A 26,463-nucleotide genomic window follows, 5' to 3' on the forward strand; every position below is an offset into this window, starting at 1 on the left:
TATGTACATGGAATGGTAAGGCTATGCTCAATGGAGCAGTACTAATAACAGAAAGTGGTCCATGATACTCTATCCAATGGATCCCAGAAACATTTGAGGCTAGGCAACCATTCACAGAGAGTGTTCATCCTACTGAAGAATGACTACTACATGGGAAGACTCTAGGAATCCTTGCAAATGATGCTAGCATGATTAAAAAAAACCTCAGGATGCATCTGTAATGATACTAAATTTTACTTCTTTTTTTTTTCCCCAGAGATATGGTTTCTCTGTATAGCCCTGACTGTCCTGGAACTCACTTTGTGAACCAGGCTGGCCTCGAACTCAGAAATCTGCCTGCCTCTGCCTCCTGAGTGTTGGGATTAAAGGCATGCACCACCACACCTGGCTCTAAATTTTACTTTTTTGAAGAGTGTCTATCATAGTGGTTTGAATCTGCAATCCTACCACCTGTAAGGCAGAGATATAAGGGCTGTGATTTTGAATTCAACCTGAGCTACACCCTTGAACAGTGTCTCAAAAAAACCACACAAAGACAAATAAAATTTTTAAAACTCTATCCTTTTTTGTTTATTTAAAGTTGAGTTTTTGTGTATAAGCACTTTTGTCCCAGTATATCATCATAATAATATCTCAGTGATGCATACACCATGTGGAGTTGTTTAATGCATCAGGCAGCTCTAAAATATTCTATTTATATATAGGACTAGCACGTTTCTCATTACAAAATTCTTTCCCTTCACCAAGTGTCTAAAATCCTCAATCATACCCTCTTGTATCTGTGTCCCTCTTCCCCATCATCCTCAGCTCAGATCCATCCAGGCAATGACTCAAGCAATCAGAGGAACCTGCAGCTTGAGTTGCTTATTGTCTCACAGGTTAATTCTATTGGGGGAGAGGATGGAGACATGGTTTCTCTGAATAGCCCAGGCTGTCCTGGGACTCACTCTAGTAAACCAGGCTCGCCCTAAACTGACAGATCTGCCTGCTTCTGACTCCTAAGTGCTGGAATAAAAGGTGTGAGCCTCTATGGCTGGCACAGGTTAATAATACTTATAGTCCATTGTTCTACCATGCCAACTCTAGATGCGTAGTGTTCATTTCTGAGTAGTTTTACTCGGGCTGTATCTTTACCCTATTTCTCCCCCTAAATACCATGCTACAAAACTGAGCTTCATTTGATCACACTGTTCTTGTGCTCTGCTGATGCCTCCCATGTCTATTCTTTAGGGCAAATCATAATGACTTACCTTGGTCCCTCCCACGTCCTTGAAGCCTCATTGATCTGTGTGTTAACCTTCTGCTGTGGAGTGATCAACCTACACAATCTAAACTTACAATGTTCTAGCTTCTAGACTTTCCATACGCTAAGGCTGGAATGAAGTTCTACCTCTTGCACATCACTAATTTTAAACATCCTTATGGCTCTGAGCTCTTAAGCACTGGCTGTGGGCATTGCTAGTAAGCAATGAATCATGTTCTGTCTTACTGTAAGTACTTATATTGTTCCATATGTCTCCTATTCATACATCTCCTACTCTCAATTTCCTGCTTCTTTCCTTAAATAAGTCCATATGCTTATTTTTCAGCCCCTAGAGATCTACTTTCTTTTAGCCCAAGAACTAGACTCACAAATTATAGTGTCAATAATTTTGTTATTTCCTAGTTTAGATAGGCCATTACAGCCAAGAGCTATATAACACAGGGTCAAGTTCGCATCCTTTTGTCTACTATTGTGTTTAAATATTTAAGAAGATAAAATACTAAGTAAATTTATGTAAATGGCTACAATTGATTAGTCTAAATGTACATGGTATCAAACACTTAAACTACATCTAGAATTATAAATATATGCCCTCCAGTGACATTAAGCTAGTAGAATGACCATTTAGCCACACAAATAGCCCAATATTTTGCAGTGCAAAACAAATAATAGTTGTTTCCTGCTTTTCGTTGACTGCTTTCAAGAAATCTGTAACTGGTATTTTACATCTTGGATAGGTCAGACAAAAGGCTGGTAGTGTGATCATGTCCATGAAAATAATGAGTTCTGTAGCAAGTGCCTATTAAATGCATGGATGTGAATGGATGTGCTTTGCAGAAGATAACATGGGCTACATATTTTAATTTACTTCTCTACTATTGACAGAAGACAAACTTATATAACTTTCTCAACAGAGAGAAAACCCTCTGATATAGACCTCTTCTAACTTATTCCTATCATACCATATATCCCAAGGAAGCGGAGGCTTTGCTTATTTTGCCTCTTACTGTGGCCTAGAGTACAGTACTCACTATTCATTAACTGATTGGATGATGAGAGAATAAAAATGTACTTTCAATTAAATCCTGGATACTTTGAAATGTTAGCATTGTAAACTACAAGGCAGTGCTATGCCCTCTGAGGAACAGGTGTAAAAAGGAATGAGACTGTGTGTATGTGTGTGTGTGTGTGTGTGTGTGTGTGTGTGTGTGTGTATGTGTGTGTGTGTGTGTGTGTGTGTGTATGTGTGTGTGTGTGTGTATGTGTATGTGTGTGTGTGTCTGTGTATGTGTGTGTGTGTGTGTGTGTGTGTGTGTGTGTGTGTGTGTGTGTGTGTGTGTGCAGTGAGTGAAGAGTATGAGAGTATGAGTCTGAGGATGATGCTATGAGAAGCTGATGCCAGAAGAAGTCATCAAATATCCTGAACTAGAGCTAACTGACCAGAGTGCTGGGAAACAAACATAGATCCTCTGCAAGAGCAGTAGCAGGTACTCTTACCACTGGGAGCATCTTTCTAGCCCCGCACTTACCCCTTAAAAGTTTACACTCAAATTCAATTCTCCACTGCTCATTCTGGAATTATGTGATTGGAAAAAATGTTTACTTCACCTTATTACTTGTGTGTGTGTGTGTGTGTGTGTGTGTGTGTTTTCAGCACTGGTAATCCATCCCAGATCATCCTCTAACATATTAAGCAAACAGCCTTTCACTGAGCTCCATCCTGTCAGCTCTTTGTTTTACCATTTAAAACAATAGCAAAGGAAATTAAATATACATTTCAAGTTTATTTTTAATTGTATTACATCATTCGTTTATGTGTGTTCATGTGCACACACACATATGCATGTGTGTGAACACACATGAGCATGCCAAAGCACAGATGTGTTTAGAGGACAGTTTGCAGGAGTTGGTCCTTTCCTCCTACCATGAGGATTGAACTTATGTTGTCAGGCTTGTTAGCAAATTCATTTACCCATCAAGCCATCTTCCAGGCAATGCAGTATAGAATTTTCTTTAAGTAGGCTTTATGAAATTTAAAAAGAATCGAGAAAAATTCCTCTGACAAGTATTCAACAATGTAGAGAATGCGGCTAAACAATGGTTAGATGATTAAAGTGCAAACTTCCAGTGGGCCACAGAATTAGCTTCAAAGTATACTCATAGTGCTAATTACATATATTCATGTACACACACACACAAACATTCATATAAACAGAAATGCATGTACCTGTTTCCAATGGGTTTTTTCTTATCAGTTTATAGATTTGTTGTTAAACCAACACTAAATAAATATACAAATAAATAACTGCAAGAGATGTGGTTGACCCAGTTAGAATGCCTGCCTTTAGTGGAAGCTATAAACCCTGTTTGCTTCTCAGGAATTTGGCAAAGACTTCAAAGATGACTATGTACCTTAAAGATGGGTACACTATCTGCTTCAGGTATTTGTGATGTCAAAGAATCATACCCTTTGGATAATGGATGAAAGTTATATTAAAACATTAGTCCTGAAGCTGGGAATTTGGCTATTAATCCCACAAACTTAATTCTTTAGTTTCTTGCCTATAAAAGTGACACGGAACTTAAACAGATGTCTAGCCACTTGTAAGTAGTTACTGATGGGAGGAGGACAGATGACTTTGAAGCCCAAAGCCAGGAACCTAAATCCCTAGAGTTGTCAGAAACAAGGAGTTGCATTGTCTGACCAAATGATGTCTGTGGCTTACTGAAGCTGTAATGCAGGCAACTTTCTACTGTGAAAGACGACCAGTCAGTCTCCCTTTCAAATGTGTATGTAACTGTCTTCATAAGAATGACAGCTCAACTGGTTTTTATGTAGAAGAGGAAAAGAAAAATAGAAACCGGTTTGCCAGATAATGATGATGAATGTGCCGATATCATTACTCCTTCCAAACTTTCTTACTATTCAAATAAAAACAGTATCTACACTGGCTTCAGGTGAAAAAAACAAACAAACTATATTTTAAAGAAATTGGACCTACCAAAGGTGATAAAATATTTTATATAGCTGGCTTATGGCAGACTTGAAATTAAAATCCAAACTTCCAGACTTTCAGTAGTCAGTTTATTGTTGTTTTAATGATACCTGTTGTCTTTTAACAACTAAGTAACAAAGGTAAAACAGTCTTTATGAGAAACATGAGAATATTAATAACCTAATCATAGAACTACCTATCTCAATACTTGATTTGAAGAGCAACACAGTACCACTCTCAAAGCTGTTAACAAACCAAAAGGATCCATGTTAAGTCCCTCAATTGCTGATTCCATAATGCTCCTGCTTTCCACTGTGATCTTGGCTCAAGATGCTAAGCTTCTTGGTCCATGTAGTATGTCAAATATTCCTATAATGGCTTATGTGTAGGGTGGAGTTTTGAGGATGGGGTTTCCACACCTCTGTATGTCACTCATCATGACACAGAACTTCACATATGTTTCAACACATCTGCATTGTGAGAGAAACTGACTGAAAACCCAAGGCTGTTGATGACAAAACTCAGGTTCGTCCAGAAATGATGTCTGAAAGCCACGAGGAAATGTTTTCAGTTGTTATTGTTGCATGTGATTTTTTTCCCAATTGTAATCACCTTCATAATTAGCATGTTAGTCTGAGAAACAATGCAGAGCCCTTATGCACTGACTAGCTTTAGCATAGAAGTTTGTTTTTTGCTGTTGTGTTTGTTTGCTTGTTTGTTTGTTTCAGTTTGTTGTGTTTTTAAGATAGTATATTTTATGTAGCCCACACTGGTCTTAAACTCACTATTCTCCTGCCTCAACCTCCTGAGTGCTGAGATTGCTGAGGTATGTTGTCATGCAGGCTTCTATTTTGGTTCTGTGTATTGAAAAAAAAATTCCACTGCCACTGTGCAATTATTGTAGATCTGGTCAACTTTAAAGCAGTATCTTTCCTTGAATCATTTTGGTCTAAGAAATTAAATGCAACATTTTAAGGAGGTTTTCCAGGTTACAATGGAGATCAAAGTATATATCTTTGATCTCTTATTATAAAAGCCTTACTTGAGACATCGTAAGATTTAGTTTAGTAAAATCATAAGCAATGACAGGTGTTAATCCAAATTCCCTTTGAGGACACTTTGTCCTTCAATTTATAAAATTCCCATCAAACATAACCAAGGACAGTGACTGGCCTGATGGAGTTTATCGCTGAGGAAAAGAAAGAACATTTTTTGGTTTGTTTCAAAAATGTCAAAAATATTAATACTGTATTTGCTACTATTACTCCTAGATCTACTACAGCAAGGCCATATTGTCAAACATTTCATTCATTACTTTCCTGTTCAAAACTACCCTATGAAATAGATATCCTGAATTATAGTTTATCTAGAAGCTAACTGAAGCTAGAGAAATGTTGAAAAACTTGCCTAATGTGACAGAATTGGTCAGTGGCCATCAAAGCTGATCCTTTCCATTCTAAAGGCTAAATTTTGCAAATGTGCTATACTCTACTGCCAAATATTTAGATTTTTAAAAATTAAAATAGAATATGCTAAGAACAAGATTATGACATAATGAATAGGAAAGTCTTGACACTCTTAAATACTGAAAATGGTGTCACTAACACAAATGATACAAAAAGCACATGTTTATATGATGCGAAGGTTGATACTGATGGTGAATTTCATGAGATATAGAAACTAGATTTTAGGCCCCTGGCATTTCTGTGAATGAGCAGAGGTTAACCTCTGCTGACATCAATGATGAATTATCAAGATTAGGCAAACTGAGGTGGGAAGATCTAACCCTTCTTTGACCTGGGGTCCCAGGCTACATCAAAGGTCTAAGCTCTAAAGCTGGCTAGGTTGGTCATTAAGGGGAGGAGAGGCCCTTGGCCCCGTGAAGGTTCTATGCCCCAGTATAGGGCAATGCGAGGGCCAGGAAGCAGGAGTGGGTGGGTGGGTGAGCAGGGGAATGAGGTAGGGGAAAGGGGGTTCTCAGAGGGGAAACCAGGAATGGGGATAACATTTGAAATGTAAATAAAGAAAATATCTAATAATAATAAAAACAAAAGCCGGCTAGGAAGCAGCTTTGCCTGCAGATAAGGTGTTACAGTGCTTTCCCAGGCTGTACTTCCAAACACGAGCCAAAATAATGTCTTCCTCAAACTGGGTGTGTTGATGTCGTGAGATGAACAGTTGCTAATAATAAATGAGTATGACAAATGTTGTTAGTATAAAATGCAGAAGCTTCCTAATTCTGACTTAGAAATCTTCAACCCTCCAGAACGCACATTAGCTACTTGGAGTACATTCAGGCATTTCAAGTTCACTTGCTATGAGAGCACTGGGACAGGAGGAAGGAAAGGCACTTGTTATCCAAGCCTGGCAGCCAGAGGTCAGTCTTCCAAACAGTGGATGCAGATAACTGACTCCACAAGATCTCCTCTGACCTCCACGTATATGCTGAGGTATGTTCATCCCCACACACATATCATGAGCAAACACACTAAGAGTAAAGACACAAACAATTAAAACGATGTAAAACTCATCAAAAAAAAAAAAAGACTAAGAATAATTGATCCCATTGGGCATTGCGAAAGAGCGTCTATATTGAACTGAGGTCAGGCAATCAGACTCAACCATTCCACAGAGCTTTCATTCAGGCATCTGTGATGCAAGGCAAGACAGCAAGTACCCCAGATCCCAGAAAGTCAACAACACATTAGTGACTCAGCACCTCAGCACATGGGAGTAGCTAAGCTTGCTTGCTTGGCTAATGATATATACCCGATTATATAGTTCCCTTAATGATTAAGAGCTCTAATTGTTTCAGGCAATTACATGGAGCCTCTAATAGATATAAAGCCAGCATTATCCAAGTCATAATTATTAGGCAAATACACCATTTTAAAAACAAGTATGTTGAGCTTACTCTTAAGAGGATCTAGAAAATTGGGTTTTAATACCTTTAATACCTGTGACTCCATTATTGAGGCATTAGTTCCAGGAATGCTATAAATATTTAATATGAAGTTAGTATGAGAACTCTTATTCTCAATATGCAAAGTACTGTGTTCCTTCTGACTCTACCATCCCACCCATTCCTTCCCAAGCACTCAGAGTTTATATGACATTAACTCAGTTTTCTTTCTTATTGTCACTTCCTATTTTCTCATCCAGGAAATCATTAGTTCTACCAATGACACAACTATGCACACTTTTTCATTTCTACATGTGTGTGTGTGTGTATGTGTGTGTGTGTAAATGCATGTGTAGGTTTAGAAAATTGATTTTTATTTTGTAATTGTCTTATTTTCAGCTCCTTAGAGAACAGGTTTGTTGTAGGCAATCATATTGTATGTTCCCCAGGTTACTTTGTGCCACAGATTAAAATAATTTATCTAAGGAAGTAGGTTTTTAAAAAAGAATTCAAAACTAAAGATTTTCAGATTTTTTATGATGCAAAATAGGGACCTATATTCTAAAGACAGTAAAGAAATTCCAGACTCTTGTTGCCACACAGAAAGAAAAAAATAACATTAAACCTGAAACAATTTTCTTGATTGAAAGCAGGTTGTACTCTGTATGGGAAAAGAATTACAGGAAGAAGTATCAAACTAATTTAGAATCAAGGAACTGGACCAGATGCCTGCATTGCAGTCATTTACTATGCCAGATAAGAGCAGTATGCCCACATTGATAGGCATGTTAATAATTGCCTACCTATCAGGAATATATGAGACACAATCTTATCAGACTCATTCAGAAGATGGCACAACAGCTGGGAGGCTTTTAGAGGAAACTATCTATATGTGTATGCATGCCAACAATTTCTAGGGGCCAGAATTAGTTGTTTCTATTTCCTTGTATTAAAGGGTGAACCAGAAAGACACAGTACAAGATTCATTCTAAGATAATTTCTCTCAAAGTCATTAAGATCTATTTACAGAAGAGGCTTACGAGCAAGCCAATCAAATGGAATACTTGGCAAAGTTATGCAATGGTAAATGCTTTGGGTACGAAACAGACATGTTTGATTTTCAGTATTAGCTTCCAAGTTGCTATCAATTTTTTGATAGGTTATGTAGGAGGGCATGAATGGTTTTAGAAGAATTACTGGATTAAATGTTTATTTTGGATATCAAAGAAATTATAAAAAAAAAAAAGTTCAAGTTTGTCCAGACACAATGTAGTTAAGATAGAAAAAGAAAGCCGGGCGGTGGTGGCACACGCCTTTAATCCCAGCACTTGGGAGGCAGAGGCAGGCAGATTTCTGAGTTTGAGGCCAGCCTGGTCTACAAAGTGAGTTCCAGGACAGCAGGACTACACAGAGAAACCCTGTCTCGAAAAACCAAACAAAAAGAAAAAAGAGAAAAAAAAGAAAAGAACAAAAGAAAGAAAAAGAAGTTTATAATTATTCAGTAGGATAGTGGCTGTTTAGTATCTGATGGCATTGGGGCACTGGGCCCTTTAACTCCTATATTCTTGTTAAAAAAGTGTATTATATATTCAGTTTCCAACATCCCTTGACAATACTTTGAAATCTGATGTGAATAATTTAAATACAGCAAAAGAAATTAATTTGATTGCTAATATAATTCTGGTTTCTGATTGTCACTAAAACTCCAAATCCCCATGAAAGAAATCACCAAATCCCCATGACATAAACCTGCTTGCGTCTGTAACTACGAGTTTCCTCACCTGTAATGTTTATCCCAAGGCATCTTTACACCAAAGCCACCAAGCCCCACACAGGTCCTCTACCATTAACATTCATCTTGATGGAATAACTATGTGAACATTGTTCTGTGTGTTGCACATCCAAGACCCATTTAACTGATGCCCATGAACACGAAATGCAGGAAATCTAACAATTATAGCATCAGCACTGTAGAAAGTTTGAAAAGTGAAGGCAGGTATAACCCTTATACAATAACCAAATACGGATTAATGACCTCTATCCTCCCTCAATGGTAAGGATCTTCCTAGGCATTTGCCTCTTTCTGGGACTCTAACCTTGATTCTATAGCTTTAGAACAAGAGAGGGCACAACCAAAGCCTGAAATATACCCAAAAGCTCCTAAAATTACTTGCTTTCCCCCACCTACATTAATGGCTGATTCTATGATCCATTCCTTCTGACTGTCACAAAAGAATGGTTAGACAAAAAAGAATGACATTCTCAAAAAAAACTTAAATTAAAAAATTAGATGTCAGTTGGAACCAATGTGTTAACCAGTCTAACAACATATTATTCATATAGCTACAAAAGTTTCTAGCTAGTATGATCCATATACCTTCCTAGAGAAATGGGTTTGTTCTGAGCCTTAAGGTAAAAATAATAATAGATGAGTCAAAAGGATGACTTTCAATATACACACAAGTCATTACTGTTCTGTGTCAACTAAAATCCAAAGGCAAATTGTAGCCTTCCTATTTACTATGTTTTAAGCCAAGATAATTTTTAAACGTATCTTGATATGTAGATATCAAACAGATGAATAGCTAGAGATAATAAAATTATTTTTTCTTTTCATCTGATTATGGAGTTCTTATTACATAATAATTTCCCCACTGTTAACTTTTAAGAGGTCTTTTTCCTAAAATTCACAAAGAAGAAGCACAAAAATCTGACTTCAAAATAAACTTCCAGTGAAATAAATAAGTACAGTCTTCAAACCATGTAGCCAGGGTACAACGAGGAGTTTACTTGTAGTTATTCTAACAGGATAGCAAATACAAAACCTCAGCATTTTGATGTTGCATGTTTATGGAAGGAGGGATGCTATGGGAAGGCAATGACTTGAATAGACACTTCTGTTTACACTTCAGTTGCACTAACTTCCCTGATATTAGACCTTCAATAGCTCACCGTATGACTGTCCCTCTATCCAGAGGAGACAGATTGCTCTGAGTTGTTGAGGAGATATGTTGTAAGACAAGAAGCTTTAAGGCAAACTGTAAAACCAGCAGGAATATGCACCGCTATGAGACCCTTTAAACTCTCCTTTGAACTTAGGAATTTTTCTTTTTAAATGACCTTGCTGATACCTTAGAGGCACTTTCGTCCTTTATGCCCTAAATAGACTTCAAAATATATTCTTCACTTGTTCCTTATTCCTTAAGTGTCTACATAAAGAGTACAGCTGGCATTTGCTTCGAATCAGTGGCTGCGACTGGAGACCTAGACTGAAAGTATTTTCAGCCATTTCTAGGCTCCAGTGTCCTTTATTGGCTGAGTTGAGACAGGAACTCTGGGATAGCTACCAAGTGAAATTACCTGTGGTAGAATTTAAGATGAACCACTTTAGCTCAATCATTCCTGCAGTTCTTCTTCGCTGAAATGAAATGGTAAGTGGGTCTCTGGCACTAGCTCTTGAAAACCTTTAAGCACCAAGGGCAAGTGGGTAATGCTCTGAATCGATAACGGTGAGCGGATGGATAGTCCTTGCTGTGCTTTAGGAAGCACATCCTTCCCCAGCCTGTCCCTACTGGATCTGAGGTCTCTGTACATGCTGAACTGTATTTTGAGCAGGAATTTCTACGTGGAAAATGAACATAATTCTTACATTCTGCCATCATCCTTAATAGAGGAAAAATAATGAAGTGGCAATATTAAGCATAATTGAACAGAATAATTTTTCCTCCTCTGTTTTGTTTTTGTTTTTGTTTTTTTAAACCAAGTCTCAGCTTTAGTATAATTGTTAACAATTTATGTAATAAAGGTTCTAGAGACTAGGGAAGAAATGACTGGCTCATTTGAAAGACAGAACAAAAACAGCATGCAGGAGGTAATGGAATATGTCATCTTTTCATGAGAAGCTCCTCCTGTGTGCCTTATCATAGCTAATTAAAAGCTCGTACGGGTACATGATGGAAGATAAATTAGAGCTTTGACAGCTGAATTATGAAAGTTAAGTTGCCACAGTCAATCACCTATTATTTAATTATGCCTTCCAGAGGCTCACAAAACCATAGCAGAGAAGAAGGAACACGCCTGAGATCTGTAGCATTGCTTTGAAGTTTTTTATTCATTCCAGTAACAAAGCCAGAGGCAGGGCTACCACTCTAGGTGCTTCAAGGAAGTTGAATTAAAAGACTAAGGAGTCACATCGCGATACAAATCTATACTTGCTGGTTCTACGTTTAGAATGTGTCTCAGCATGCCACACCTCATAGTTAATGTCACAGACAACCAGTTTGGGAATTACTGTGTCAGTGTGTGATCTTAGATACTTTAAGAACCATGAATGTTGTTGATAAGCAGGATCAAAAACAACAAAAACAGAAGGTGAGGTTGTACTTGTGGATGAGAGTTGGTTAAAAATTCACTGAAAGAATTAGGAAAGACCAACCAAACCATTTTAAGGTTGTCCTCATAGTTACAAGAATAGGGATATCATTGCAACAGTGGTTGTCAACCTCCCTAATGCTGCACATTTTAATACAGCTCCTCATGTTGTGGTGATCCACAACCAGAAGATTATTTTTATTGCTGCTTCGTAAGTGTAATTTTGCTATCGTTATGAATTGTAATGCAAATATTTGTGCTTTCCAATGGTCTCAAGCAAGTTCTCTGAAAGAGTCTGTCAAACCCCCAGAGGGGTCATGACCCATAGGTTGAGAACCAATAACTTATAGTCCTGCTGGTATGAGAACTGAGGTGCTTCCAAAGACAGACAGTGCAGTCAGCTTTGGTAATACAGTTATGTAATAGCAGTATTTGAGAATCTGAGACAGAAGGCTTGCAAGTTTGAGGCCAGCCTGAGCTGATAGAAGGACCATGTACCAATTATGATAGATAGATAGATAGATAGATAGATAGATAGATAGATAGATAGATAGATAGGATAGGAAGTTCACTTTCAGAGGCCTAAACTTTCTATATATAGTTATAATTCTTATGCTAACCAATCAGGAAAATGAGAATGTGAAAACCACCTAAGTGAGATACATAATCCTAAAAATAGTAAAATATAGAATGAATATAACATTTTAAATATACATTTTACATTTTTCTCTATCTGTGTGTGTGTGTGTGTGTGTGTGTGTGTGTGTGTGTGTGTGTGTGTGTGTGGTGCATGTTTATCCAGTGTAGTACCTGTACATGTTGTGCATAGGCCAAAAGAAGATGTCAGATGGCCTACCCTGCCATGCTTGCTCTAATTTGTTTCCTTGTGACACAGACCCTTACTGACCTTGGTTTGGGAACAGAGTCCTTTTATCTCAGTATTTGTGAATGTGACCTTGGAGTCTGACTGTCAGCCAGCAAGCTATATGGATCCTTCTATCTCCAAGGATGGGAGTTTCAGGAGCATGCAAACCTACACTTGGGTTTGTACGGAGGTGCAGGGGATTCAGCCAAGAGTAAATATTTGGTAGCTTGAGTTTGTATCCCCAGTACCCACATAAAACCACAATTCTTGGAGATAGGAGACAGAGGCACGCACATCTCTAGGGCTCAGTAGCTCCTATAGTAAATTGGTGAGCTTCAACTTTTGAGACTATCACTCAAAATATATGGTAGAGATGACAGACAAAACCACCTGTATGACTGAGAGTAGTGTTTTTAAAACTGGGTTTTATTATACCTGACTTAATTCTTTCTTTTTGTATAGTCAATTTATATATACTATCCCTTCCATATACAAGCACAGCAATGTATATTTATATTTGAAGATTAAGATCCTGAAAATCATTTCCCATAGTGATAAGAAATTGCTACCAGAAAACACAGGAAATAAAAAGTACAAATGTCCTATTCTATCTCACAGGGTACTTCTTTTTATTATGTTGCTAAGTCTGTATTGTTATTATATTAAAATTGGACTATCAATATTTTGCCCTTTAATGATGCAGACTTTGTCAATTTTGTTTTATAAATAGTATTATTCAACCCCCATTGCCCATGTATCAACTTATTCTAACTAATAAATGATACAGAGAAGACGTGTAGATATAGATGTAGCATTTCACAGTGTGCTGGGGTCCCCAGAATGTTAGGGAATGTCTGAAGGAACAAAGCATCGACTGGAATTTAACAGTGAAGTCTTCCCAGCTTGAACACATGGTTTGGGACAGGATTTTCCTTCTACCTCTGGCTTTCCGTGATCACCTCCTGAGCCCTTGCAGAACTCTTTCCCAAGAACTCAAGGTATTTGTAGAATATTTGTGTCTCAGAAGTAACACAACAACAACTTAAAATGTGAGATGATATTCAGATTGACTTATGAAGGAATGATCTAGTATATCTAAAATCTGTTTTTGCTTTAACTTCCTTTGTAGGTTTGTCTAATTTGAATGATCTTATGTTCTCAAAGCAAACTGCAGCTCCAATCTCAACATAAAATAAAATAAAACAATATAAAATAATAAAATAAAATACTTGCTTCTTAGCCCCTGGTAATTTCTCCTGTTAAGTTGTGTGTGGAGGTTCTTGGTAGGACTCTTTAAAAGTCCTATGTGGATTTAGATGGAAAATCCCATGCCTTGGAAGCTGGTTTGTGAGTAATGACCCCTGCACACACACACACACACACACACACACACACACACACACACACACACACACAAAGACATTTGAAAGTAAGCACTCTTAATAAAGTATCCAACTTGGTGAGATCCCAACCCCTCCTCCACCCCAGAACCTGCTACTGTCACAGGTCCACTAGTTCTATACTTTGGTGGATTTGACCATCAACTTGAAGCAACTTGAATGAGCTGCTTTAAACTTGAAATGGAATGCGAGGTTTAAAGTGTACCGGACAGCCATTATTAAACTTGAAATGGAATGCGAGGTTTAAAGTGTACCGGACAGCCATTATTACCAGGCAAACACAAAAACGGATGCCTACTTACTTAATGAACTCACTCCAGCATTCTTTCAAATGAGCATCTGTAATACTCAGTAAACTACAGGGGGATTGGAGGAAACGGTGTGGGTTTTTTGGAGCTTCCTTAACTGAGGTTTTAAGAAGATGAGTGGGTTCCTTGAAGTAACTCAAGAAGTTAGTATCCATTAGAAAGCATATCTCACTCCAGCCTCTACTCTTTATCCATTTACAGCATCAAACAGTTACTACCAGTCAAGCACCTCTGGGCAGCTTAGCTCATTTACAACTATAAAATCTAATTCTAAGGAACTCGTATGGTAGACATTCCTGTACTAAGGGGAAATAGATTGCATTTTAAAAATATCTTTGGCCATGTACTATCAGCTTCATTGTCAAAACTTATAATACCAAACTGTGAATTTGTCTTATCTAAGTTTCCCCATGAGCATAGTGATGGGCACACCACTAATTTATCCCATAGAGTAGTGTTTGCTCAAAAATGTCAGAAAGGTTTACAGTAAATTTGAGGATTTTAAAAGTGGATGTAAATATACTAGCTTATCCGAATTTAACATCTATTCAATCAGAGATTTAGAATGAATAGTAAAAGATTAGTTTCTACCTCACTGTTAAACACTTGAAATTAGAAGACCAAGAGGAGTCAAACATATGCCTAACAGAACAGTGCATGTAATAAGAAATGCTTCTATTCCTTGGCCAGAACGAATTTCGTCATGGTTTTAGTAGTTTAGGCTTATATTGTTATAATTATTTCCTTTTCCATCCAAACACACACATCTCTATTATCTAGATTACATGTCCTCATAGGGTTTGGGACTAGGCATTGACTGATGAATAGTTACTAAATTAAAGTATATTGTGTAAATAAGTAAAATATTCTAGAGTGGGTGGGAAGATGGTGTTAGAATAACAGTGTCAATCTATGGATCCATCAGGGTGAGCTTTGGAAACTTCAGTGAGTCTTGTCCTGCAGTTTAAATATGAGAGTTGGGAATGACACAGCCTGAGTCTTACAAATGAGTCAGTCTAGACAAACTCTGAAAAAATTGGCTTAGAAGAATCATTTCAAGGAATCAAAGAAAGAAACCGCTGCCAGGGTATAGGGTGGAAACGATGAATGAAAGGAAGTCAGAACAAATGGATTGGAATTGAAATGATACAACATAGCATTTCAGAGACGTCTCTAAAGAACTTTTAAAATAAGGAATACATGAGGTTCATTTCCCATACTATTAAAATAAAATTTCATTGCTGGTCAAGCATGTCTGTCAGAAATATGTTTATTGAGTCTAATCATTTTAATAATGTAATAGACAACAGTAGGAAGCTTATTTAAAAAAAACAGTTCTTAAGAACTCAAGTTCTATTCTGTGAAAATTGTATTCAGCAGCAAGGACATACAAGATCTAATCAGTACTGCATTATAGAGAATATAACAATTCTACCACCGTGCACACTTGTGATAGATTTTGAGGCATAAGACTTTTCACCCCAAAAGTGATCGTATCTCTTGGGCACTATTTATGACTGCCTAACAGAATTCAAAAACAGTGGAGTTATTTCTTAATAATGTATATGAGAACTCAAGCTTTCCCAGCGGTAGCCAGTGGAGAAGCATTGGAAATCTTCAGGATATCCTTGGTAGTAGTTATTCTGCAGGGCATTTTGTAATACTTCAATATTCTGTTTATAAAAAAGAAACTAAGCTCAAGTTTCCATGAAACTAAGCTCATGGAAGCACACATCCAATGTCTCCCCAGCTATTGGCAAAGCTGGAATTCAAACCAGGTCCACTCGAAAGCCAGGCATTTCTATGACATCTGTTTAAGCTGCAAGAAGAAAACAGACACCGAGAGAGAGAGAGAGAGAGAGAGAGAGAGAGAGAGAGAGAGAGAGAGAGAGAGAGAGAGAGAGAGAGAGAGAGAGACTAGTCTAGCCAATGGTCATTCTATTATATTTCACCAATTATAAAAAGCAATAAGAAACAGCATTCTGACAAAGTAGAAAATCTCGTTATTCACCCTTTCATTTTATTATTTTTAAATTGAATATTATATTACTTTATTTGAATGCTTACATTATAACACACATTGCTATCACTAAGAGTTAAAATATGCCTCTGACGCAACGATTCCATTTGACTGTATAATTTGGTTATACAGGCTGAATAATTATGAAAAAGTAAGTCAGTCAGTTGCAGGGTGGATGGTCCTTAGAAGCAGCTGACATCATTTGTTGTTAAGGCTTTCCACATGGCTTAACATGAATAGAAATAAATGCTGAAGGAATAAGAACACAGACTTCTCTGACATTCCTTAGAAATTAGTATCAGATAACTGTTGAGTGGACTTCAAACATTGGATTTGAGCTTTTCACTGTAGTGAAAAATAATCAGGCAAAATAACTTCTGAGCAATCCATGGAGACTGGATCGGAATAAAAATCTCATTGCTGAAGGAGATAAGAAAATTTAGAAAGAAAGCTCTCCTGTATACTATGGACCAGCATGACTTTTATTTGGACACAGTTGATGGGAGGCTCTTGGACATCACTGTCATCTCCAAGTCCAGTATGAAATTTTACTCAGATAGTAAAGTTCCTAGAAAAATCCTCACTGTCTCTGTAGCTTCCATTTATGGTGTGGTCTTTTGACTACACCATCATTCGTTTTGAAAAACAGCAAGATTGCCATTAAAATGTTCATTTGTGTGACTCTCTTAACAAAGCCAATACATCTCCACTTTCACTTGACAATGCTCCGAAGCTTCCCATTCGTTCTGAACAAGGGGACTTCTGAGAAATCACCCAACCTTTGTGGGCTCCTTTGTGTTTGAGTGACAGCACATGTTCTAGCTAGGATTCTAAACATGGGGCTTTGCAAAATATCATTAGGTGGCTGAGTTTCAACCTTATAAAATGTGTGTCTTGTTTACAAGTCACCCTCTATGGTATACAGAATGCCACCGGCTTTCCTTTCAGTGTGCAGAGCCACATATTCCCAATTGATGGGAATCCCCGTTCTCTCAGGCTGCCGGACTTACTATCACGATTGTAAGGAGTTGGCACAATCTACTACTGTAGCTCGTAAGTTTCACATTGAGTAATTCTAGGACCCCCAAGGTACATGATAATATCCTTTCCTTTTAATTCCTATTTCTAAGATAATTTAGGGGTAAAATAGTCAAGAAGGAGAAAGCCTATTTTCCCCCAAATTGGCTTGGAAGTAAATTCAATAAATCCTCCTCCACATCACTTTACACTGTATTTCCAGTCATGGTTTTCGATGTATAATAAGCTTTTAAAGTCTTTGGGACTTACGTAAATCTTCACTTTGCTTCAAGACCTCTTATAGTTCAATCATGTTTAATAGACCTCAGGCCCATTAAATATAATTGTAACCATACAGCCCCTGCTTAACAGTAAGTGGGAGAGAAAGGATGCCGCAAACTTTAATATTCACAAAGCCTGGGCTGGCTTTTTACTGGAAGGCTGTGTCGAGCTCTGGGTTCTAAACGCAGAGAGATTGGGGAGGATTTGGAAAGAGTTCCCTAAAATGCTTAACAGTTCTGGAAATGGAAAGCTGATGAAAGTAACAGTAAGGAATTGTTTTATAATAGGTGAAAAACAACTTTTATGGGAGAGAATAAGTGAAGATTCATTGTCAGAGAACATCTTTCCCCAATTTGGCATAAGAAACTATTTTTTTAACCTCTAAAATGAATTAGATTTGAAACTGAAAACTAAATGTAATTATGTATATTTTTCTGCCTGAGGTGCATAATACAAAACCACTCTCAGGACGCTGAGGTGATTTATGTCCTTGTGTAACAATGTGAGATTAGAGGAGCAATATTTTCTAAATGTTTTCTTTTCCTAACTCTGGAGTTCTAATTCTGTGTATTAGAACTGTGTATTAATCAGTTCTTTGTTGCCATGAGAAGACACTCATTTTTCCCCATGGCTTTAAAGCAATTGCCTAGCCTTCTTTGGGGCCTGTGGTAGGGTAAGACATCATAGTAGACTTAAGCCTGATAATTGGACATTACCCAATTTATCCTGTTTCCATCCAGGAAGTTTCTATTTCTAAACGTTTCCATTGTATCTCAGCAGCGCCAAAGGCTAATGGTCAAGATTTGAGTATGTTGAGCCTTTGGGGACATTTAACATTGAAACCATAACATACCCATTGTCAAATATGTAGTCTTATGTCTGCTTAAAGACAAACAACGTTAGAGAAAATCCACACATGAGGTGGAATAAATTACAAAAGGCATTTCTGTCATTTATTGCTGCATTAAGATGATTTATGCGTGAATCCAGATACTGCTATGAGGACCACACCAGTTGACTACAGATTACAGAAGAGCAAAAGCTAACTGCATCTCCTGTAAGAACAGATAACAGCACTCTAAGATAGAATTTCATAGAAACTGATAAGCTCAGTTAGAAGAGGAACTGAAAATACAGAAGGAGAAGCAGTTTCTTCCAAAGTTGCTCAAGTTACTGGCCTGAGAAGACATAGAGAAAAGGTGACATTTGTCTTTGATGACAGCTGAGTCCCAGATCGTATGCTCCTGGGATTTTGTTACTGTCATCTGACTGCTCAGAGTTATTTTGGAAAGCAAGTGCTTAGATTCTTTCCTGTCTACCGTGGAGTCACAGCATTGCTATTGGCCTTTAGTATTCCGGCAATTCTGAGTTAAGATGATTTTCTGATCTGTGTCAGAAGATTCTATAGACTTACGAGTCATGTGCCTGTTTCATAGGACTGGGGGGAATTCTAGCTTATTTGTTAGGAAAGAACTGAGGGCATAGTTTATTGCCATGGGAACAGACCAATCAGGTGTCTGTCTTCTCTGTGTGACTATCTTCAGAGTCAAAGTAGTGAAAAATGAAACAACTGTACTAACCTGCTAACATATCATCCTGTTCAACTGCTCCATTCTGAAGTACAGCAGTATGAGAAATGCATATGCATTAAATCTAAAATTAGGCTATTCTTTTAAATACTCCGCCATGACTCACTAGGTGCTAATGCCTAAAGTAGTAAATAATAATAGCAACTCTTTTTTATTTAGTCATGGTTGTAACCCACGAATATCACACTGAAAAAGGTTTTGTTCTAGTCTTAAAGACAACATTTTACACTCTAAACATTGTAACTCAGGTTGGCCAGGTATGTCTTATGTAATTCATGACAGATAGAACTTGGGGCAAAAGTAACTCAGCCTCCTAAGTGCTAGGATTATAGGCATGTGCTACCACACCCACATAAAACTATTCATTGATTAACTACCTATAAAGAAAAAAATTTTTTTGGTTTTTCAAGACAGGGTCTCTCTGTATAGCGCTGGCTGTCCTGGAACTCACTCTGTAGACCAGGTTGGCTTCGAACTCAGATATCTGCCTGCTTCAGTCTCCCAAGTGCTGGGATTAAAGGCGTGCACCACCAAGAAAAAATGTAGCTTTCTTTGCTTTACTTATTGACCATAAAGAAACATTTGCAGGAATTTGTATCTTAAACAGTATTAGTTTTACATATAATTCTATGAATCCTCAAGTATTTCTGGACTGATTCGGTGAATTAAAAAGAATTGTTCAGATTTTTCTCCCCAGTATTTAAAGCTGCACCATCCCTTGTCTGTTTAAGTCCAATGCTTTTGAGGGAAGCAGAGGCTGCTCCTTTGCAAAGGTTGGGGCTCTTAGGGAGTGCTTTTCAGTTATAGGTTTGTAACTAAGAATTGTTGCATAAGGCAGAAATTCTCAGGGCAGATGTGAACACAAAGCTGTTTGGGGGCTTGTAATGAATCTTATGTATGGCATGCAAAGGCTGAATTCTAGAAGCTAGAATAATGATTCCCCAATATTTGTCTTGCCATTTTAAAATATATGTATGTTAAATCATTGGGTCATTAAGATAGCCTGTTAAATAGAAATGAATGGGCATTATTGTATCTCTCTGATACACAATAAAGCTTGGTGTTGTCCTTTACCCAGGATTATATGACTAATAACCAGTAGTCAAGTGTATATTGAGTTTATAGTCCTTTCATTATTCGTTGGGCTGAGGAAATCTGATTTCAAGCTTTTTATTTTTTTTCCTTGGTAAATCCAGATACTGAGTTACATCATTTTTCTTAGGAAAAGTCTTAGTTCTAGGGCTTTGCTGCAGAATGTATCTCTCATTCTAAACATGGTTCACATGCACACGAGTGCCAGTACTATACACAGCCATCTTTCAATAAAGAAGGATGAAGATAAAGATAGATAATATCTCCAAGATGACACAGCTTTGTGTAAGATGCTGCTCACAGCTAATTTCTCTCCAGTGGCACAACCAAAGAGAGGGGCAAGGTTAACAAGGGAAATAGGGAGTTAGTTGCTGGAAAGTCTCCTAAGAGCGATCTTCCTAGGTCAGCACTAACTATTTCCCCAGGATATCAAATATAGTTCCTCAAGTAGCTCAGAGCAATTTCCCAAAACTCGGGGTTTGCCTGCTTGTTAGAACTGAGAATCTATTTTGTGCCACAAATAACCAATGTTCAATGTTATTGTCAGGCTATAGGAAAAACATGGACTCTAGTGTCAGAACTGCCTGAGATTTTGTCTTAGGAGTAATGTCACAAAAGCCACTTCACCTCTCTCACATTTTCCTTTTGTGTAAAATGGTCCATATTAAGCATTCAACACGTTTCAATTACCATGTGCAGTTTCAAATGAGAACTACAAAGATCAGAGGCATGGCCTTACTATGTTTAGATCATGGCAACACTTGAATAACATGGATAGTGAATTTCTAATGGTTTGAAGTGTACCTTTAAGTCAAGCCACTCAGTATTCTGTCGGAAGGCAAATACCAGGGTGCTATGGATTGAAAATTGCTATGAACTCATTTATGTATTAAAAACACTTATTGTATTTGCAAACTTCCATTTGTTTGTAATCTATAAGCATGTAACTATCATTTGTACCTCTGACCCAGCTCCGTATAAGTTAGTACTTACGGAGGTAGCATATGATTTTAAGATACTGTGCACTTTAAAGGTTAAGGATTGAATTAGAATGCTTTGTTCTCAACGGAGATAGCTTATTCGTCTCCATTGAGCTCGAATTTTTCTGCGTGAGAATTTTTCTTTCTTTTTGTCTGTTTCTCTTACTAAGAAAATTCCAGAAAGGCCAAGACTATTTTTTCCTGACGTTCCTCGAACAGCTCATTCACAACTTATAAATAGACATATTATCTTTCCATTATTCAAACTCTTTTTATCCTCTTTTGTTTATAGATATACATGTTTATGCATGCACATGCGTGCACGTATGCACACACACACACACACGGACAACAAAAAAAAAACCCTTGAGATTTGTTGTTACAAAATTAATGACCTCTTCTGGTCGACTTATATTTCCAGGGCTGCCATTAAATGTAAGATGAAAATCACTCCACTCAGTAAGTAAACAATGTTTGTCTATTACAGACCATAGTTCTTTATCGAGACTAATAATACAGTTTTACTTTTTACAGGAAATGGAAACTAAAACCTCGGCAAATGGATGCAACTGTTCAGAATGTCTCTCAAATGGGCAGCACTGAAAATTGATCTGGTTCCTTTTCAATTGCATTATTCAGAGATGACATCAGGAGCAAGACTGCAGCCAATACTGGCATGTCTCCCTTCCCATACCATAAATAAAATCACATTCTGCAATTACATGATCATCTCCAGGGCTGAAACTTGAACCTCAAAACCTAATTAAGCAACTTTTACTAACTTTATCAATAAGGCCTGAACAAGACTCCATAAAAACACACGGAAACAATGCTGATAAAGCATTGCACACTATGTGCTTAGCAGTGTGTCATTCTAGAACAATGGTTTTCAGTCTGTGGGTCTCCACCCTTTTGATCAGAAAACATGATCACAGGGGTTGCCTAACACCATCATAAATCATAGATATTTACATTATGATTCATAAGAGAAGCAAAATTCCAGTTATGAAAATAATTTTATGGTTGGGGTCACCACAACATGAGGAGCTCTACTAAAATGTGGCTGCATTAGACAGGTTGAGAACCACTGGTCTTGAAGAAAAGGTAGGCTGTTGATGGAGGCAATTCTTATACTATATATTCATGATTTTGTTTATTATCCCTTTAGCTAACTGAAACCGTAATCTGGAACTTATCATCACTGCCATGCTCGTTGGACCTCTTTAGACAGCCCCGCTCCATCTCATCAATAGAAAAGACATCATGCCTCTTTACCTGGGGAATTATGTTCATTGAGAATCACAAGGGATGCTGGTGTAGGTCTTCTTTTCCTGATCTGTGAAAGGCAAAGGCCCAGCTAATGTCAGTGTGAGAATCAGTCACTGCCCCTAATTGGCTCTACAGCTTGCAAAGCTGCCCACCCTCCTCTTTCCCTAATATATATGAGCAAACCTCTAGAAGGAACACAGTATATGCTCACTATATATTTTGAAGCACAGGAAGCTATCAGAACTGCTAGACATTACTAACACTTTCTTTGAGCACAAAGCTACACTTCCAAAGGAAAAAATAGTTGTGTATAATCAAAAATGCAACTGAAATTAATATACTGTAAAATACAAAGATGGCTAACTTCCTTAAATGGCTGTGGCAACACCTCATGACATTGGCAATGATATCAGGGTCTCTTGCTCTTGCTAAAGGAGGCAAAATTGGAAGCCTCAAATTTCTACCATGGGTTGTAGTTTAATTGGCAGTGTCAGCTTCTGGATTTCAATTAGTATGGTTAACTTTTTACTTTCTAATTTAATATTTAAACCAAATTGGCAGATCAACAAAAATTACAGATGTTGTAAGGATGTATATTTTAATTCCTTCATGCAGTGGATTACAAAGAGTAAGAGGGAATGAACACGAAAGGGAAAAATATGTTAATAGATGCCAATGGAATGGGAGGGGAGAGTTGGGGTAGATATGATTAAGTTACATATATATATTTGTGTGTGTGTATGTATGTATATATATATATATATAGTCTGTGTGTATATGTGAAATTGTAAATAAATAAGTATGAACAGTTAGAAGCCAATATCAGATATAAAAGAACAATCTAAGAAAAACTAAAATAGTATGTTTTATATCCAATGTCCCATATATAATGGGCAAAGGACATAGCAATATGGTTTGGGATACACAATAAAACCACATTAAAAACAGGCACCTATAATACTAAATTATTCTGGGATTAAGTACTTTAATTTTCACATTTCTTTTAGTTTTATAAATAAAAAATAAAAGATTGCTAATTTTTGGTAAAGTTTACAAAGATTCTCTAAATGTTGAAACTGTTACTTTAGGAAGCAAAAGCCAGCACCAGACCAGAATGTCTAATACATTGATCTAATTTTCTATAAAATTAAGTGCTGCTAAACATTTTAGCCAATTGTTCCCCAGTGCACCCCAAACACGAATGCAAAAGCAAACTCCCTTCTCATCCATTGTAAAAGTCAGAAATTTAGGCAAATGTAGGAAGCACTTAGTAAAGCACCTTTCATCTAGTAGGAATGCATGCCCTTGCTGTATCCAGGAATAGCTCCCCACCCTCTCCACCTTACCTGCTCTGCTGCCTCTGGGGCAATCTGACTCTGGAATAAAGGTACAGCAAATTGTATCTTTTTGGGGCTATTGGGCTCCATGCTAATGATGAGACCAAGACGGAGCGGTGAAGCACTCAAACAGACAAAGCTCAAATGCTATCCGGAGTGTCTCCAGAGGCACCCTTCACCAAGCCACACAGTGCTTTGTAATAAATCTCTGTAATTCCAGTGTGAGCAAGTGAAGATGTCGAGGTCTGAGCAATTCCCTTCTTCAAAATCCAGTGATGCCTGGCTTGCCCGATCCACCACCAATCCTTTGGATCCTCTCAACACAACACGGAAAGGAAGAATAAGCTAATTGTGTCCCTGCTCACTAATACACATGCCAAGCTTTCACTCAGGAGCTAATTGAAATTGCAATGCTAGCCCTGAAGGACCTGCTGCCCTGGGATTTAAAAGAAAGGCTCTATCTACTGTACATTACTAACCGGCTGCTCGAAAGTGCAGTGTAAGCTCTCTCTGAGCATTACAGGGATGGCTCATTCATTATTGATGAACATAAAGCAGGAAGTTTTTAGAGTGGGGGGCAGGGGCTGGATATAGAATCATGTCATTTCTTTGTAGCAACTTCCAAGTCAGAGACACCTTTGCTGTTACATGCTCAACCATCACCACATCGGTGAATGCTATTGACAGTAAGCCACAACGAATAATATCAGCTATATTTGTGCTTCAAGATCTAGATGTTTAGTTCTTCCCCAGGGCTGAGGAGATCTCAGTTCAAGTTCCACTGTTAATAAGCTCTTTGGCCTCCAGCAAATCACAGCATCTGTCTGGGTCCTCGCACTTTCAACGGAGAAATGGGGGAGTAAGATTAGATGACCTTTAAGCTCCTATTCTGTTCTAACATTCTAATTGTAGTTCATGGTTTTCATTTGAGTGGAAAGTATTGAGCAGCTAAATTTAGCAAAGAGCTTGGAAGTCACTGCTGTTTCAATGGCCTTTATTTTAGTTCCTGATCGAGCCAGTTACATCCTCTAACTTGGAAGAATCCAGAAATGAGTGGAAAACATGAGTGGGAAGTCAGTGATGCTTGACACTGTGGCTTGGTGTCAATTATGGGGTTTATGCAAAAAAGAAATGAAGATTTGAGGAAAAGCCTAAGAAGGTTCATCTTCAGAGAGAGGATCAGTCATGTGGATGTGGTCACAGAAGCATGAGGCGCTGGCTTGATCTTTCAAGTAATCTCAGACAGGAGATGGTCACATCAACATAGCCTGCCTTCCTATACTTCAACGCTTATTGAAGAAAGCCTGAAAATGAGCCTGCCTCCATGGAAAAATGAACTGGAGTCCTTTACTTTTGCATTTGAATAGTGTTACTTGATGACCACTAGATTTTAAAGTACAGTTTTTAGATTCATTAAATGCATTTTAACACTGTCTGCCATTGGAGATATATTAAAATGAAGTCCCTTCAGTTTCCAACAGAAACACATTTCAATGATTCGGTCATACAATGTTCTGTTGAATGTTTATAGACAGTAATGTGCATTATTCAACCTGCTTCACTAGAGGGAAAAGCAAATGGAGATAATGAGGGGAAAGTATTTCTTGGTGAGAGTAATGCTGACCAGCAAGAAATCCTGTAAAGGGCTCATCTCTGCAGAATAGAAAGGAAAATTACCATTTAAAATACTCTATGGCAAAAATTAAGGAAGACCCTAATAAGAAAACCTTCATAAATCAATACCATTGATAAAGTTACTTCTCTGAATATTGGTCAAAATCCTACAAAAATGGAAAGACAGACAATCTTTGAGTAAAAAATGAATCCAGAACTTTGCTCAGCACAGCTATTAAGGACTTGTACTTACTTGGTAGCATCAAACTCACAAGTTGAACAACTCGGGCCACAAGAGTATGGTATTTTTTCCTGTGAGATTTAAGTGAGTGAATACCTAAAAGGAGCTGCTCATAAGGCCAGCCTCTCTACAGCAGATATAAACTAGACTTTTACTAGATTTTTCAAAGAGCTTAATGATGCACATTTTAGCACGAATTACTACTAAGAATCTCTACCTATTGGAAAACTTAATGCCATTAAGAGGAAGAGAAGATGAAGTGAAATTCTATGTGTATATTGTATGATGAAGACCAGAAAGTATGTATGCATGGCCATGTAGTATGGGCAGATTGTGTGTGTGTGTGTGTTTGTGTGTGTGTGTATGTGTGAGTGTATGTGTGCACACATGCACGTGCAGGTGAATATGTGTGCATACATGCACACATGCATATGAAATCCAGGAGTGGCATTGGGTATCGTTCTAAATAATGGTCCACTTTATATATTGAGGCGTCTTCCACTTGAGCATGGTGATTTAGTTAGTCTAACTAGCCATCCTGTTCCAGGGATCCCCATCTTTGCATTCCACACTCTGAGAGTACAGGCCCACCATCTCACCCACAAGACTTTTACATAGGGGATAGGGATCTGAAATATAGCCCTCAAGATTGTTCAGTAAGTGCCTTACATGAGCAGCCATCTCCCCTTTTAATGGTTTGAACAAAGATAGTATCATAAAGAAACGTCTTGAACCTTTTAAGATTGTTGTTTTTCACCAGTCCAACCAACCTTGGCATACCCATGGGCTCATCTTAGAAGCATTGCTTTTAGGAAAATGTTATAGATTTGTTGCTACCCAAACAGGAGTTGTCAGAGCATGGCACAGAGGTCAAAGCATCTCTTCTGTCAACATGGAACACTCAGTATACCTCCCC

At 37.7% G+C, this 26,463-nt stretch overlaps 1 protein-coding gene across 3 annotated transcripts in view; it reads right to left on the reverse strand.

Moving 5' to 3' along the window:
• Positions 1 to 23,936, reverse strand: part of Ppp1r1c (protein phosphatase 1 regulatory inhibitor subunit 1C) — a 108,583-nt gene extending 84,647 nt beyond the window's left edge. For 2 of the 3 annotated variants that reach the window (XM_021156064.2, XM_021156061.2), the window contains exons 1-2: positions 23,702 to 23,936; positions 22,362 to 22,422 (exon numbers count right to left, since the gene is read on the reverse strand). In XM_021156064.2, the coding sequence (XP_021011723.1) occupies positions 22,362 to 22,422; positions 23,702 to 23,782 (142 nt within the window). In that variant the 5' untranslated portion in view covers positions 23,783 to 23,936. Of the gene's footprint in view, positions 1 to 22,361; positions 22,444 to 23,701 lie in introns of all 3 variants that reach the window. The other variant, XM_085830564.1, reaches the window with a different exon arrangement.
• Positions 23,937 to 26,463: the final 2,527 nt, after the last annotated feature.

The sequence above is a fragment of the Mus caroli genome, unplaced genomic scaffold (assembly GCF_978045245.1).
Source record: "Mus caroli unplaced genomic scaffold, Mus_caroli_1 scaffold_2, whole genome shotgun sequence".
NCBI classification, from domain to species: Eukaryota; Metazoa; Chordata; class Mammalia; order Rodentia; family Muridae; genus Mus; species Mus caroli.